Consider the following 16,820-nt stretch of genomic DNA (forward strand, 5'->3'; position numbering starts at 1 on the left):
AAATGTTTTTTTTTTTTTTAAAAATAATTTTTTAATTACAAACTTCCCCCACCCGTTGAATTATTATTTAATTAATTTAATTAATTAGTCAAGAGCGATGACTGTGACGGGAGCAGAGTTTGTAACAGAGTTCCCGGTTGGAATCGATGTTGGCGATGTTGGCGTAGTTGAACTAGAGGCCGGGCTTGGCTCCTCAATAACTGGCAAACGTTTATTAGATTCACTTACGGCTGAAGAGGTCTGGTTGTGGAAGAAAATGCTCCGCAGTGCTGCTACGTTTGTTTTGTCACGGACTTCTAGTTCTAATGATTCTGGCTCGTCGTTTGATATTTGGCTTCTGAAAAAATATTTTTGTAATTATTTAAAAAAAAAATTTTTTTTAAAAGGTAATTAAGAAATGACCTTGTATCTTGTGAAATATTGACATTTTTAAAGATATAAGCTCATCTTGATGTTACGCTTATCGAGACCTTTCATTTGAGTACCCACATCAATTTTTCATATATTTTATATATATGTATATATGAAAAATATATCAAAAATGCATGTGGGTACTCAAATGAAAGGTCTTGATGAGTATTAAGTCAGGATGCGTTCATATCTTAAAAAATGTCAGTAATTGAGAAATTATATTGTATTTTATCAACTAATGATATTTTTAAAGATATAAACTTATAATGATGTTACACTCATCAAGAGCTTTCATTTGAGTACCCACATGCATTTTTGATATATTTTTTATATATACATATATATAGTATATATAAATATATAAAATATATGAAAAATTGATGTGGGTACTCAAATGAAAGCTCTTGATAAATGTAACATCAAAATGAGTTCATATCTTAAAAAATGTCATTAAATAAGAAATGACATTGTATCTTGTCAACTATTGACATTTTTAAAGATATAAGCTCATCCCGATGTTACACTCATCGAGACCTTTCATTTGAGTACCCATATCAATTTTTCATATATTTCATATATTTATATATATTATATATATGTATATATGAAAGATGCATGTGGGTACTCAAATGGAAGCTCTTGATGAGTGTAACATCATAATAAGTTTATATCTTAAAAATGTCATTAATTAAGAAATAACCTTGTATCTTGAGAACTATTGACATTTTTAAAGATATAAGCACATCTTTACATTATACTTCTCGAGACCTTTCATTTGAGTACCCACATCGATTTTTCATATATTTCATATATTTATATATATTATATATATGTATATATGAAAAATGCATGTAGGTACTCAAATGAAAGCTCTTGACGAGTGTAACGTCATGATGAGCTTATATCTTAAAAAACATCAATATTTAAGAAAGTACATTGGATTTTAATAAAGCAAAATTATTACCTAGCCAATTTAAAATTATCACCATCATCAGCGTCCTTCTTCTTCTTACTCCTCAAACTAAGGGCCCTGTCGTCCCTCTTATTATCATCAGCCTCAATAAAACTGACATGATCATCAAACCTAACCCTCTCTGAGCCGCCATCTTCATTGCCACCATTACTAGCTCCAGGAGTCCAAGTACTCGAGTCACTGTGCTGGCGGTCCAAGGTGGGCCTTCTGCGAGCCCTTTTGGCCAATCCAGCAGCAATTTCCTCCAGCGAGCTGAGAGAAGCGGCCTGACCAGCAGACTCAACATTAACCGAATTCGTTGTTTCATTAATGGCGTCGGATTTAGTAGTATCCATTTTAAAATTAAGAACAGACCCGGCTAGAGCTCGGGTAGAAGCAGCGCCATCATCGGCGGCTATAGAAGCATTGACGGATTTTTCTGACAAGCTTGTAGCAGCTGAAGCGGTCTCGCTGCACAGGCTGAATCGCTGGGTCGAGGTTACGTCAGCTTGGACCTCTAATCTTTGACCTCCAGGAAGGACACTCGAGGCAATGCTGCCAGCCAAGCTTGTTCCCGCCAAAGCGACGTTGCTAGCGCTCTCGCGGTCGTTCTCACGGCCCAGTTTCTCCAGCTGGCTGCCGCTTCCGAGAGACAAAGACGCTTCGCCGATAGATGGATTCCCTCCGCGGTGGCTCGCTACGTCGATTGACGCGGCATCTGTGGCAGAATTTAAAAGTTTTAATTAAGGAAATCCACGCAAAGTAGTAAAATTTTTAAAACTTCCCGAAAATTTGTAAATTTAATCTACACGAAAAGAACAAGATGACACTGGATATCATCTTAAATTATACTAAGTGAAAAAAAATTTCAGATAGTAGCTAGTATAATCCAGATTACAATGAGTATAATCCAGATATCACACAGTATAATCCAGATTACAATGAGTAAAATCCAGATATCACACAGTATAATCCAGATTACAATAATTATAATCCAGATATCACACAGTATAATCTTGATTATTTTAACTACTGTCTAAAATTTTTTTTTCACCACAGATATCACTGAGTATAATCTGGAATGAGTAAATTTATCTCCTTAAGCGAAAGAGTTTTAGTTACCTCCTATGTTCCGCGCTCCCAGCGCCCCCATCAACTCGTTCTCGTCGTCAAAGTCGAACCGCACTCCAGAGCCATCTGTTGACACTCCACAACCACCACTTCGGCAAAGCGACACTGGTACCACGCCGTAGACGTAGAATAACAATATTGGAACTCCTATTCCTACGGCTAAGCCTGCTAGGACTGGTGAGACCAGAATCTGAAAAAAAGAGTGGGGGTTAAAATTAAAAAAAAATTTTTTTTGAACTTTCCAGAACGTCTAAGAAATAAAATAAACTTTCTAGGAGGTCTAGAAAATTCAATAAACTTTCTAGAAGTTCTAGATTATTTAATGAAATTATAATAAAAAAATTTTAGAACTATCTAGGAGGTCTAGAAAAAAATCAACTTTCTAGAAGTTCTAGATTATTTTAACAAAAATTTTTTTAATTTTCTAGTAAGTCTAGAAAATTAGATAAGCTTTTTAGAAGTTCTAGATTATTTAAAAAATTTTTTAGACTTTCTAGGTCTAGAAATTTAAATAAACTTTCTAGAAGATCTAGATTATTTAATAAAATTAAAAAAAAAATTTTTGAACTTTCTAGGAGGTCTAGAAAATTAAATAAACTTTCAAGAAGTTCTAGATTATTTAATAAAATTAAAAAAAAAAAAATTTTTATTTTCTAGGTCTAGAAAATTAAATAAACTTTTTAGAAGTTTTAAATTATTTAAAATTTTTTTTTAGACTTTCTAGAAGGTCTAGAAAATTAAATAAACTTTCGAGAAATTCTAGATTATTTAATAAAATTAAAAAAAATTATTTTTTGTCTTTTTTTGCCTTCAAAAAAGTCACGAAAATGTTTTATAAAATAATTTTTGGTTAAAAAATTTCTAAAAGAACTTACAACGCCATCTGTTAGTAGTATATTTAATTATAAAATCGTGGAGGGGGTATATGACGTCATAAGAGGTTGGCAAACGAGCAAAGAGTGTGTTCTAAAACACGAAGCGCAGAAATTGCTTTTTTTTACTTATTTATTCATAATTAACTTAATATTAATATAAATTTAAATTATTTGCAAAAATAATTTTTAAAAAATTAATTTTTTTTTCTAAAATTATTAATTAAATAATTATATTATATTGAGTAATATTTAGGAAATAATTTATTTATTTTTTCTAATAAAAATCAATACCTCCATAAATTAACCAACAAATTAAAACTCATAAGTGGTCTTAGATTCTCGACAGTGTCATCCTCTAATAACAATAATGCCATCACTAATAATAACAATAATAATAATACACGACACAAGTAAGGGAGCGGAAAGATATTGATTGAAGGGAGGAGTGCGCGCACACACCTACCAGGTTCCCACCCGATTCCGTCGGCACCTAAATTCACTTGCTCTCGTGGTACCGTCGGCTCTAGAAGTGCTTCGCAATTTTATTGTTTAAATAATTGTCATGTAAAATAAATAATAATAATTATTGTTATTATTATTATTATTAATATTTCTGGAACAAAAGGAAAAGGAAGCGGATGAAGAGGTAGAAAAAAAAAAAAAAAAAAAAAAAAACGGAAGTGAATGTAAGCGACCAGAAAGAGTGTAAGTGAAGAAAAAAAAATTACGATCGGGATATTTATTAAATTGAGGATCGAGGGGGAGTTTTAGTAAAAGAGAGGGGGAAGATAGAAGAGAGAGAAGACTAGGAAATAATTTAAACGTGGACGCGCCCAGTCTGCTATGATCTGTCGGTGCGTTAAAATAATCCTCAGCTGTAGCGGTTAATTTTATTTATTTATTTAATAAATTTTTTTATTATTATTATTAAAACTTTGGTGGTGGGGGAAAAGACGAAAATGTCCGACAGTGAGGACACTGACGGCTCGGGAGTGGTGGAATGGCCGGTGAGCAAAGAATGGCTGGAGAACATCCTTAAGATTTATCATAGCAGTGGAACTGAGGGAGGAGAGGGGGAAGGCCCCAAGGTCACCGTCGAGGACTTCGAAGTGAGCCCCGGGTGCGTTTCCGGCGAGAGCGTACTCAGCGACATCCTCGCTGTGGCTGTTGACTACACCCTAGACGGGGAGGAGGTCAAGCTTAAGGTTATTGTTAAATTGCTGCCCCAGGATCCGTTCAGTAGGTTTTTTGTCACTGAGGCACAATTCGATCTCAGGGAGATTAAGTTTTATACGCAGGTGAATTTCTTATTATTATTGTTTAGGGAGGGGGACTTTTTTGGGTTCTAGAAAGTTTGGAATTTTTTTTTTAAGTTTTTGGGTTTAATTTCAATGTCAATCCGTTCTAGATGACTTAATAAGTCTGTAATATCAATTTTGTAACAATTGGACGATTCTAATGGTCATAATATTGAAAAATAATCTCCTAGAAAGTTTCTTAGGACAAAGTTGACCTGAGAAACTTTCTAGAATTACTTTTTACATCAAAATTTCAACTTTAAAGTGTTTCTAGATGACCGTCGAAGCTTAAATTAGCAAATTTATGTTAATTAAACAATCCTTTTGCCCATAAACTTGGAAAATAACATTCTAGAAAGTTTCTGAGCACAAAGTGGACCTAAAAAGTTTTCTAGAATTACTTTTTACATTAAAATTTCAACTTTAAGCGCTTCTAAATGACCTTCTAGCTTTAAATTAGCAATTTCATGCCAATTAAACAAACTAATCTCAAAAAATAACCTTCCAGAAAGTTTCTTAGAACAAATTTGACCTAAAAAATTTCCTAGAATTACTTTTTACATCAAAATTTCAACTTTAAGTGTTTCTAGATGACCTTATAGCTCTAAATTAGTAATTTCATCCCAATTAAACAACCTAAACCGTGAAAATTCCACAAAACAATCTCCTAGAAAGTTCCTTAAAACAAATTTGACCTAAAAAATGTACTAAAATAACTTTTTACATCAAAATTGAAACCTTGAGTGCTTCTAGATGAGTTTCTAGCTTTAAATTAGTAATTTAATCTTAATTGAACAACCTAAACCCTGAAAATTCTACGAAATAATCTCCTAGAAAGTTCCTTTGAACAAATTTGACCTAAAAAGTTTTCTAGAACTACCTTTCACATCAAAATTTCAATTTTAATAGCTTCAAGACAATCTTCTAACCTAAATTTAGCAATTTCATGCTAATTGAACAATCCTATTGCTCATAATCTTAAAAAATAATCTCCTAGAAAGTTCCTTAGAATAAATTTGACCTAAAAACTGTTCTAGAATTACTTTTTACATCAAAATTCCAAACTTAAGTGCTTCTAGATGACCTTCTAGCTCTAAATTAATAATTTAATCCCAATTGAACAACCCAAACCCTAAAAATTCCACAAAACAACCTTGTAGAAAGTTCCTTATGCCAAATTTGACCTAAAAACTCTCTAAAACACCTCTAATCCTTTAAATTAAACAATCCACGAACTTTCAGGTAGTTCCAGACTTGAAAGCGTTCCAGCAGAAGCAACTGTCAGCCTCGAGCCTTCCAGGCTTCGAGCTGCCAATCCCGTCGTGCATACACGCCCACTACAAGCCAGCAGGAGGAACAGAGGAGACTCCAGAACCTCCTGAATCGTTCCTGATCCTGGAGAACCTTCGACCTCGGGGCTACGAAGGAGCAGAATTCTCCCGAGGGTTGACTCTGCGGCAAGCAGAGGCCGCTCTGAGCGCGATCGCGCGACTCCACGCCCTCTCACTCTGCCTGAAGGTCAAGGAGGGGCGGCCGCTCAGTGAGAAGTACCAGTTCCTGTTCCAGACCGCCAGAGCCACGGATTCCTACCAACAATTGGTGGAACGCGGTCTGCCTCAACTCGCGCGGTTCCTGGAACGCCGGCCCGGTTCCGAGGCTGTTCTGGAGGCGCTGCTGGCCTTGAGACCCAAAACCAAGGAGATAATAGCCTCCCTCCTCGCTCCGGAGGATCCTCTGGCCCTCATCACGCACACGGACTTCTGGTGCAACAATTTGCTGTTTAAGGACCTCGACGACGAGTGCAAGTGCGCCATCTTAGACTGGCAAATGGTCACCTACAGCCGCCCCACCAACGACATCGCCCTCTTATTGGTCAGTTCCGTTCCTACTGAGCTTAGGCGTCTCCACACTGCGGCGCTGCTCGACAAGTACTGGCAAACGCTTCTAGAAAGTTCTCTGCCTCTTGGCGTCGATGTTCCGGAGGATCTCAAGTACTCCCGGGAGGATCTTGATAAGGACTACAGAAGGTCACAGCTTCTAGCTCTGCTTCTTTGTATCGGATCGGTAGATGTCGCTCTAGGCGACCCGCTTACCGAACAGAGACTTATCGACCTTCTAGAAGACTTACATACCGACGGAGTGCTCAGTCTTGAGACTGCCAATGTTGCGTAACTTTTTTGAGGTTATTATGGATGTTTTGTAACTATTCGTTGTAATTAATGGGAATTTTTTAAATGTTATAAATATATTCATTTTGAGCGTTTATGTCGTCAGTGCTGGGATATTTTTTTTTTTAAGGTTATTTTTAGATTTATTTATCCTTTTTTTTTATTCTTTTGTGTGAAAAATCAGAAATAATTTTTTTGTTTTAATAAAAATTAGAAATAATTTTTTATTTTAATAAAAATTAGAAATAATTTTTTTTTTTAATTAAAATTAATGTTAATAATTTTTTTTAATAAAAAAAATTTTCTTTTTAATTAAAATTAATGTTAATGATTGTTTTTAATGAATAAAAAATTTTTTTAATTCAAATTAATTATTTTTTAATAATATTTAATTTAAAAAAAATAATTAAACTAAATCTTCAAAATTAATCAAAAATTTTTAATAAAATTTATTTTTAATGAAAAAAAATTTTTTTTTAATTAAAATTAATTATTTTTTGTTAATTTTTAATTGAAAAAAAATAATTAAATTATAAGTTAAAAATTAATTTAATAAAAAAAATTATTAATATAATTTTATGTCCTAGCACTGACAAAAAATTAAATAATAAATTTTCTATACCATTTTTTAATACTAATTTATAAATAAAATGATAAAATCATTTTATAAAAATTTTAACGCGTAAAAAAATTGTTTTTTTTTTTTTTTAATATTTAAAATAAAAATAAGTGTAATTGCTCTGAAAAATAAAATAAAAATCTATAGAAAATTCATTTGAATTTTCCTGAAACCTCACAAGGAAAAATAAAATTTTCCCAGCACTGAAAATCTAATAAATTTATAAAAAATCAAAATATTGTGTCAAAAAAATAATATAGAAATATTAATTAATTAAAATTCTCAATTTAAAAAAAAGAATGTTAGTGAGCCGATTAATAAATTAATGAATTAATTAATTAAAAAATTAACGAGGCTCTCTAGAGCTACCAGCGTGCTATGAGCTATGAGCTTCCGATGATTAATTAATTAATATAATTAATGTGAATGATTGTACTGCACATGCGTAAATGCTCCGCTATTTTTTTTTAATATTAATTAATCAATAAATAAATAAGTAAATAAATAAAAAATTTGTGTTTAATAATGATTAACGTCCGATTGAATTAATATTAATTGTTGGGATATTTTTAATGTAATTAATTAATTAATTAAATAAATAAAAAATTGAAAAACTTACGGATGCAGTGACACCGCCAATTATAAATGCATTTCTCTTGTGTTTATTTACATTGCAGTAACGGGCGTAAAGCTTGCGGCCGACCCATACTGGAATACCTGGTTTTTAAAATTAGATATTGATTTTATTGATATTATTATAATTATAATTTTGATTATTAGAAAATTATTAGTAATGACCGATTATCATAGCAGGTACAGCAATACCAGCAACTAGTCCAATTCCAACTGGAGCTCCGACTAGGGTTCCTAATTGCCAAAGAATTTTTTTCTTTCTTGACCAGGGTTTTTTACCCCAAAATGTACATCCTGATGGACTAAAAAATAATTATTTATTATGATAATAATAATAACTAGTAACCTTGCAGTCACTACGTGACTGCCGTAATAAACTATAAATAAATAAAATCTTGCTATTAAATAATGATTTTAGTTAAATTGCAATGTATTTTCTGAACTATTGACATTTTTTTAAATATAAGCTCATCCTGATGTTATACACATTAAGAGCTTTCATTTGAGTACCCAAATCAATTTTTCATATATTTTATATATTTATATATATTATATATATATGTATATATGAAAAATATATCAAAAATGCATGTGGGTACTCAAATGAAAGGTCTTGATGAGTGTAATGACAAGGTGAGCTTATATCTTCAGAAATGTCAATAGTTCACAAGATACAAGGTCATTTCTTAATTATTGACATTTTTAAAGATATAAGCTCATCCTGACGTTACACTCATCAAGAGCTTTCATTTGAGTATCCACATCAATTTTTCATATATTTTATATATTTATATATATTATATATATGTATATATGAAAAATATATCAAAAATGCATGTGGGTACTCGAATGAAAGGTCTTGATGAGTGTAATGTCAGGATGAGCTTATATCTTTGAAAATGTCGATATTTCACAAAATACAAGGTCATTTCTTAATTATATAATATATATTTTAAAGATATAAGCTCATCCTGATGATATACACATTAAGAGCTTTCATTTGAGTAGCCACATCAATTTTTCATATATTCTATATATTTATATATATGTACATATAAAAAATATATCAAAAATGCATGTGGGTACTCAAATAAAATATCTTGATGAATGTAATGTAAGGATGAGCTTATATTTTAAAAAATGTCAATTGTTTACAAGATACAAGGTTATTTTTTATATATATATAATATATATTTTAAAGATATAAGCTCATCCTGATGTTATACTCATTAAGAGCTTTCATTTGAGTACCCACATCAATTTTTCATATATTTTATATATTTATATATATTATATATATGTATATATGAAAAATATATAAAAAATGCATGTGGGTACTCAAATGAAAGGTCTTGATGAGTGTAATGACAAGGTGAGCTTATATCTTCAGAAATGTCAATAGTTCACAAGATACAAGGTCATTTCTCAATTATTGACATTTTTAAAGATATAAGCTCATCCTGATGTTACACTCAAGACCTTTCATTTGAGTACCCACATGCTTTTTTGATATATTTTTCATATATACATATATATAATATATATAAATATATAAAACATATGAAAAAATGATGTGGGTACTCAAATGAAAGGTCTCGATGAATGTAATGTCAAGGTGAGCTTATATCTTTAAAAATGTCTATAGTTCACAAAATAAAAGGTCATTCTTTAATTATATATCCTAGAGACAAAATTTTTCTTATTTTCGTAATAATATAGATAACAATAATAAAATCAAACCTTAAATAATGTAAATCGCTTATTTCCTTCATACACAGCCAGCAAAATTCAGCACCACAAACCGCACAAATCATATGATTACAGCTTCCATCTTCCATTTTGACAATTAAAACTTGACATCTTGGACAAGGTTTTATATCATCACCTATAATAAATAAATCAATTAACAATTACCTATAAAATTATTCTCCTTTTTAACCGAACAACCTTAATTAATTAATAAACTTACGGTGCTGAGAATCGCTCTGACTAAAGCTCATAGAAGAGCTACGATCATAATGCTGAGCTCTTTGAGCACGAGCAGCGTCACAAGTTTGATTAGGGTGCCATCGCGCCTTGCAGTGGTAGCAAAAGTAGTAATCACACCCTGGACGCTTACAGTGCAATTTAGGACAGCTGGCGCATCCTGAAGCGATCACCGCGAAACTGCAGTCCGGCGCGGGGCACCATCTAGCGTCTGGTTCCACCGCGAGAACACGACGAACCATGAAGTCTTCGTACTTTTCCAGCTGAACTCGATCATTAAGGATCATTCTTATGTCTGTAATTATTATTATTATGATTTTGATTAATGTATTTTCTTAACTATTGACATTTTTAAAGATATAAGCTCATCCCGATGATACACTCGTTAAGAGCTTTCATTTGAGTACCCACATCAATTTTTTATATATTTTTCATATATACATATATATCATATATATTTTAATAATAAGCTCATTCCGATGTTACACTTGTCGAGAGCTTTCATTTGAGTACCCACATCAATTTTTTATATATTTTTCATATATACATATATATAATATATATAATATATATAAATATATAAAATATATGAAAAATTGATGTGGGTACTCAAATGAAAGGTCTCGATGAGTGTAATCTCAGGATGAACTTATATCCTTAAAAATGTCAATATTTCACAAGATATAAGGTCATTTCTTCATTATTGACATTTTTAAATATATAAGCTCATCCCGATGTTACACTTGTCAAGAGCTTTCATTTGAGTACCCACATCAATTTTTTATATATTTTTCATATATAAGTATATATAATATATATAAATATATAAAATATATGAAAAATTGATGTGGGTACTCAAATGAAAGGTCTCGATGAGTGTCATCTCAGGATGAACTTATATCCTTAAAAATGTCAATATTTCACAAGATATAAGGTCATTTCTTCATTATTGACATTTTTAAATATATAAGCTCATCCCGATGTTACACTTGTCAAGAGCTTCCATTTGAGTACCCACATCAATTTTTTATATATTTTTCATATATAAGTATATATAATATATATAAATATATAAAATATATGAAAAATTGATGTGGGTACTCAAATGAAAGGTCTCGATGATTGTATTATCGGGATGAGATTATATCTTTAAAAATGTCAATTGTTCACAAGATACAAGGCCATTTCTTAATCATGTATCTTAGAGACAAAATTTTTCTCATTCTCTTAATAATATAGATTATTATTATTGTTATTGAGTTACCATTTGGATGCAAAGGTTCAGCGCATTCTGGACAAGCGATGTTAACTCTGGACTCAGAAATTTCAACTTTTAAATACTGCTGGAAGCAGTCGTAACAACTGCGGTGAAGACACGTTTGAATGTATGGGAATGCTTCGTTTGGTAATTCTGCTAGGCACAGCGGACATTCAAATAATCTATTTTCAGAGCTCTGAAAAAATTTATTAATTTTATCACAATTAATTTTAAAAATTATTTTTTATTAGATTTAATTTTAAATAAATATAAAAATTAATTAAATAGATATTTTATAATTTTTTTCTAAAAATTTCTAAAATAATTTTTTAAACACTCTAAAAGTCCTAAAAAATTTTTCTAAGCTCTATAAAAATTCTAGAATATTTTATAACAATAACAAAATTAATTTTCGTTTTTTTTACTCCAAAAAAATTACTAAAATATTTTTTTAAACACTCTAGAAGCCCTAAAAAATTTTTCTAAACTTTCTAAAAATTCTAGAATATTTTTTAACATTTAAAAAAATTTATTTTAATTTTTTTTCCTTCAAAAAAATTATTAAAATAATTTTTTAAACACTCTAGAAGCCGTAAAAAATTTTTCTAAGCTTTTTAAAAATTCTAGACTATTTTTTAACATTAAAAAAATAAATTTTTATTTTTATTACTCGAAAATTTAAAATAAATAATTTTTTTAAAAATTCTAGACTCAAAAATTAATTTGTCTTTAAACAAACCTTTCCAGCAGTAGAACTCAATACAGAACCACGACTAGGTGCCCGATATAAATCACATGGTGAAAAATTATTGGAATTAGTAGTAGACTTGCTGTCACCACCTTCAACATCACTCGTTCTATCTTTACCTAAAATAAAATTACCAATAAATAAATAAAAGAAATACTTTAAATATAATAATAATAAAGTTAGCCGACGTTTTTAATTTTTTGATTTTCTTTTAATTATTAAATTAGAACTAAAAAATATTTATAAAAAATTGCACTTTCAGTTTTTCAAATTTTTTACAAATGAAATTTTTTTTTTATTTTTTTATAATAATTTTTCCAATAAAAAAAAATTCTAAAAATTTTTAGACATCGGCTAATTTAATTTTCATTAAATATAAACACATACCTTTGCTCCGATTATTAGAACTGGCAGTCCTGACAATCCTCCTGCCAATCAGCGGACTGGAGTACAAAAGAGTCCTGAGAGAAAATCTTGGAAAGTACCTCCGCTGTCTAGTTCCACTGCTGTTGTTACAGTTTCCCATTTCCACGTCTTTGATCATTTTTTCCGATATTTATAAATTTATAAATAATTAATTACCAATTGTAATTTATTCCGCTTTCACTCTGACCTTAAATTGGACAAAAATAATTTATAAGTGTCATTAAATTTTTTTTTTTTAATTATTTTGTGCACGTGACAGTTTTTTTTAATTACGTGCATTGTTTTTAACAATAATTATTTATAAAAATTACGCAACTATAAAAAAATATTTACCAATTTTTAATCTTGAAATCACTGCTGACAAAACTGATAATAATAATAGTTACAAAAATATGTACATATTTACAAAAAAAAAAAAAATAGTCACTCAAAATGACACTTTGAGAATAATTATAATAATAATTTATTTTGACAAAAAATAATAATAGTTTTTTTTGTATAAATACCGTCTAACAAATAGGTGATAATAAATAATGCGTATAAATTTAAATATTAATATATAAGTGTGTGTATAAAGTAACAAAAGTTAAATATTTATTAAAAATACTTTTGATAAAATAAATGACGGCTAAAGCTAAAGAAACTGCTCTTACTCATCCTCTACGTTTTTTATTTTATCGCTTTTTATTTCCACGCATTATAGAAAGTGTGAATTTTTGGAATTTAACTATAGTCTTTATTTTTTCATACAGTTTGTGCTGAGTTTTATTTTTTTATTTCTTTGTTGAGAAACTTACTGTAGCGCCGCCTGGCGGAGGGAATTAGTGACAGTGAAAAATTTTAAAAATCAGCTGATCGCTGTCATTTTTTTTTTTTATTGTTAATTAATTGTTAAAAAAATTATTTTTAATTGTTAGATGTGGAATTTATTTTATTAATTTTTTGTGCGCTGTCTTAGAAGATAATTGGTGAGTTATTTTTTAAATCAGCTGATTGCTGTCATTTTTTAATAATACTGAAGTTAGCCGACATTTTTGATTTTTTTATTTCGCTTAATTTATTAAATTATAACTAAAAAGTGTTTTTAAAAAATTCCACATACTTTTTTAACTAATGAAAACTTTTTTTTTATTTTTTTTTAATTATTCTTTAATAAAAAAAATCATAAAAATTTTTAAATGTCGGCTAACTTAATTTTCATTAAAAATATTTTTAATAAATCAATTACAATAAAAAAATACTTTTAAAAATTTTCACTTGTAATTTTTATTAATTTTAACATGTGCAACTGTTTAATTGAATTTTTTTTATAATAATTTAATTATGAAAATCTAAAAAATCCAAAAAATTACAAGTGTTGTAAGTTTGAAGGAAATAATTAATGACAATATATTATAAACAAAGTTTTTATTATTTTTCTATAAATATATTTTTATAATTATAATATGTCAGATTTAAATAAATAAATTTGTAAGCTAACAATAATTAAAGTTCTTCATATAAGTGTAATAAAAAAATAATAATAATAAATAAATACAATGATTGAGGAATAAAATTAATATGTTGTGATAAAAGTGTTGTAAGAGAGAAATAAAAAAAATAATTATGCTAATGTTAGTCGATAACCTGTCAAACCACCGTTATAGTCAATGATACTGAAAAAGAAACATCTGATTGAATTTTTTTTCGTAAAAAAAAATCAGATGTTAATTTTCGGAGTTAATATATTTACATACTAATATATATATATTTATTTAAATTTAAAAATTGCGTTCTCCATTTCGGTAATAATTAACTAGAACCTGCCAAGCTTTTGGAGCCATAAAACCATCTGGAGGATTTTGTCCTGTTCTTGCTAGACCTTAAAATTATTATTATTATTATTAGTATTATTATTTATTAATGACAGTAAAAATAATTACTGGTATAATACCTCTCATCCTGGTCCCAGAGATAAAATCAAAGTCTTCCTTTCTCTCGGGTTCAAAAAATGCCATTTTTTTATTTTTAACATCGTAAGCAGCGACTTTAAACGGAATGATTTCAAGATTTCCAAGGCCTCTTGCCATAGTTAGGACTCTGGCGCCATGAGTTGGGTCGTAGAGATTCCCATCAGGTGTGGCATTCTTATCCGGGTGAGGAATTCCCGCTGGGTCTCTTCCGACAATATATAAATTCGCTCCAGCATTCATTCGAGCTTTAGCGTGCCACTGGACCTGAAAATAAAATTTATAAATTTTATTTAATCTATATTATTAAGAGAGATACATGATAGATATATTATTTATTTGGCTGTGAGATCATAATCCCTTGTGGCCATACATTTGTACAAATACATTTTTTACATGATACATGATTAAGAAATGACCTTGTATCTTGTGAATTATTGACATTTTTAAAGATATAAGCTCATCCTGATGATACACTCATTAAGACCTTTCATTTGAGTACCCACATCAATTTTTCATATATTTTATATATTTATATATATTATATATATGTATAGATGAAAAATATATCAAAAATGCATGTGGGTACTCAAATGAAAGCTTTTGATGAGTGTAACATCGGGATGAGCTTATATCTTTAAAAATGTCAAAAATTAAGAAAAGACATTGTATCTTGTAAACTATTTACATTTTTAAAGATATAAGCTCATCTTTACATAATACTCATCGAGACCTTTCATTTGAGTACCCACATCAATTTTTAATATATTTTATATATTTATATATATATTATATATACTTATATATGAAAAATATATCAAACATGCATGTGGGTACTTCAATGAAAGCTATTGACGAGTGTAACATCGGGATGAGCTTATATCTTTAAAAATGTCAGTTATTAAGAAATTACCTTGTATCTAGTCAACTATTGACATTTTTAAAGATATAACTTCATCCTTACATTACACTTATCGAGACCTTTCATTTGAGTACCCACATCAATTTTTCATATATTTATATATATTATAAATATTTATAAATGAAAAATATATTAAAAATGCATGTGGGTATTCAAATGAAAGCTCGTGATGACCATAACGTCAGAATGAGCCTATATCTTCAAAAATGTCAATAATTAAAAAATGACCTTGTATCTTGTGAAGTATTGAAATTTTTAAAAATATAAGCTCATCCCGATGTTACACTCATTAAGACCTTTCATTTGAGTACCCACATTATTTTTTCATATATTTCATATATTTATATATATTACATATATGTATATATGAAAAATATATCAAAAATGCATGTGGGTACTCAAATGAAAGCTCTTGACAAGTGTAACATCGGGATGATCTTATATCTTTAAAAAGGTCAATATTTAAGAAAGCACAGTGAATTTTAACAAAATTCATTTAATAAAAATAAAGTTTCTACCTCAACAGGCCCAGCATAAGTCATAGGACTCGGAAAGATGGCAAGTAGTGTAGAGTCTTCCTCCAAGACCTTGTCCTCCAGAACAGCTTTGTGCTGCAAAATCCTAGTAGCCAAAGGAACATCATCATCCTTAGTCCAGCCTCCGAGAGGATGCAGGAGTAGAATAGGGTTCTTGAACCCGCGATCTAGTAGCTTCTTTCTGGTGTCCTGCATGAGCATCGCGTGGCCATTGTGTATAGGGTTCCTCAGCTGGAACGCGAAGACTGCGTCAGCATTCATCTCCCGGAGCCGGGTTCGGATCTCGTTGGGGGTCAGCCGGTACTTGTCCAGCCCGTCGTTCCACCTGATGCGCTCCAGGACCTCAATATTGCCGCCCAGCAGCCAGTTCCCGCCCTCCAGGATCAGTTTGACGTAGGGATGGCGAGGGTCCGTTGTTCCAAACTGCCTCGCGCATCTTTCTTCCTTCCGGTGGGGCCAGACTTCCGGTTTTCTTAAAATTGCAACCGCCTGGCCCTGGAATTTTAGAGCCACTGCCGAGTGACCCTCTATCTTTAGCTTGTCCTGGTCTGTTATCGCTAGCACTATCGGAATTGACTGGTTCACTTCTTGGTCGAGGTTTGGGTCTACAAGGAACCTGAAAGTTTTTAGAAAATTTTTATTTTAATAATATTGTAAGCTACAATTAATTATATTATTTTGATTTTAATTATATTGTGAGCTATTATTAATTAAATTATTTTTATTGTTATTATATTGCTAGCAGGTCACCCAGCTTCGCACGGGCATTTAATAAAAATTTTTTAATTAATCATAGCCTAGATATAATATAATCTATGTCATCCGGAAATAGTGTAGCTTTCCAAAGGAGAAAAAATTTTCTAAATCGGTTCAGTAGATTTGGAGCCGATTCAATTTAAACGAACAAA

General features: G+C 30.1%; 4 protein-coding genes across 5 annotated transcripts in view; 2 read left to right on the forward strand and 2 right to left on the reverse strand.

The window, feature by feature from the left end:
- LOC123263511 (E3 ubiquitin-protein ligase RNF19A-like) lies at positions 1–12,944 on the reverse strand. Its single transcript, XM_044726346.1, has 11 exons — positions 12,839–12,944; positions 12,467–12,692; positions 12,071–12,198; positions 11,338–11,527; positions 10,057–10,368; positions 9,828–9,972; positions 8,253–8,389; positions 8,074–8,171; positions 2,486–2,684; positions 1,376–2,081; positions 1–337 (listed from the first exon to the last, which is right to left on the reverse strand). The coding sequence occupies exons 2-11, from the start codon at positions 12,621–12,623 to the stop codon at positions 85–87; spliced, it is 2,325 nt and encodes a 774-aa protein (XP_044582281.1). The 5' UTR covers positions 12,624–12,692; positions 12,839–12,944; the 3' UTR covers positions 1–84.
- On the forward strand, positions 3,856–6,932 carry LOC123263551. Its single transcript, XM_044726413.1, has 2 exons — positions 3,856–4,667; positions 5,910–6,932. Exons 1-2 carry the CDS (start codon positions 4,329–4,331, stop codon positions 6,837–6,839), a joined length of 1,269 nt encoding a protein of 422 aa, XP_044582348.1. The 5' UTR covers positions 3,856–4,328; the 3' UTR covers positions 6,840–6,932.
- LOC123263610 (adenylate kinase isoenzyme 1) overlaps positions 7,268–16,820 on the forward strand; it is a 24,184-nt gene continuing 14,631 nt past the window's right edge. Inside the window, exon 1 of one of the 2 annotated variants that reach the window (XM_044726513.1) lies at positions 7,268–7,282. The gene's annotated coding sequence lies outside the window, so the exon portion shown is untranslated. Of the gene's footprint in view, positions 7,283–14,002; positions 14,022–16,820 lie in introns of those variants that run through there. The other variant, XM_044726511.1, reaches the window with a different exon arrangement.
- Positions 14,221–16,820, reverse strand: part of LOC123263522 (bifunctional 3'-phosphoadenosine 5'-phosphosulfate synthase) — a 6,735-nt gene continuing 4,135 nt past the window's right edge. The window contains exons 4-6 of the mRNA XM_044726367.1: positions 15,895–16,528; positions 14,439–14,721; positions 14,221–14,366 (exon numbers count right to left, since the gene is read on the reverse strand). Coding sequence (XP_044582302.1) covers positions 14,266–14,366; positions 14,439–14,721; positions 15,895–16,528 — 1,018 coding nt within the window. The 3' untranslated portion in view covers positions 14,221–14,265. The remainder of the gene's footprint in view (positions 14,367–14,438; positions 14,722–15,894; positions 16,529–16,820) is intronic.

This window comes from Cotesia glomerata, linkage group LG4 (genome assembly GCF_020080835.1).
Source record: "Cotesia glomerata isolate CgM1 linkage group LG4, MPM_Cglom_v2.3, whole genome shotgun sequence".
NCBI classification, from domain to species: Eukaryota; Metazoa; Arthropoda; class Insecta; order Hymenoptera; family Braconidae; genus Cotesia; species Cotesia glomerata.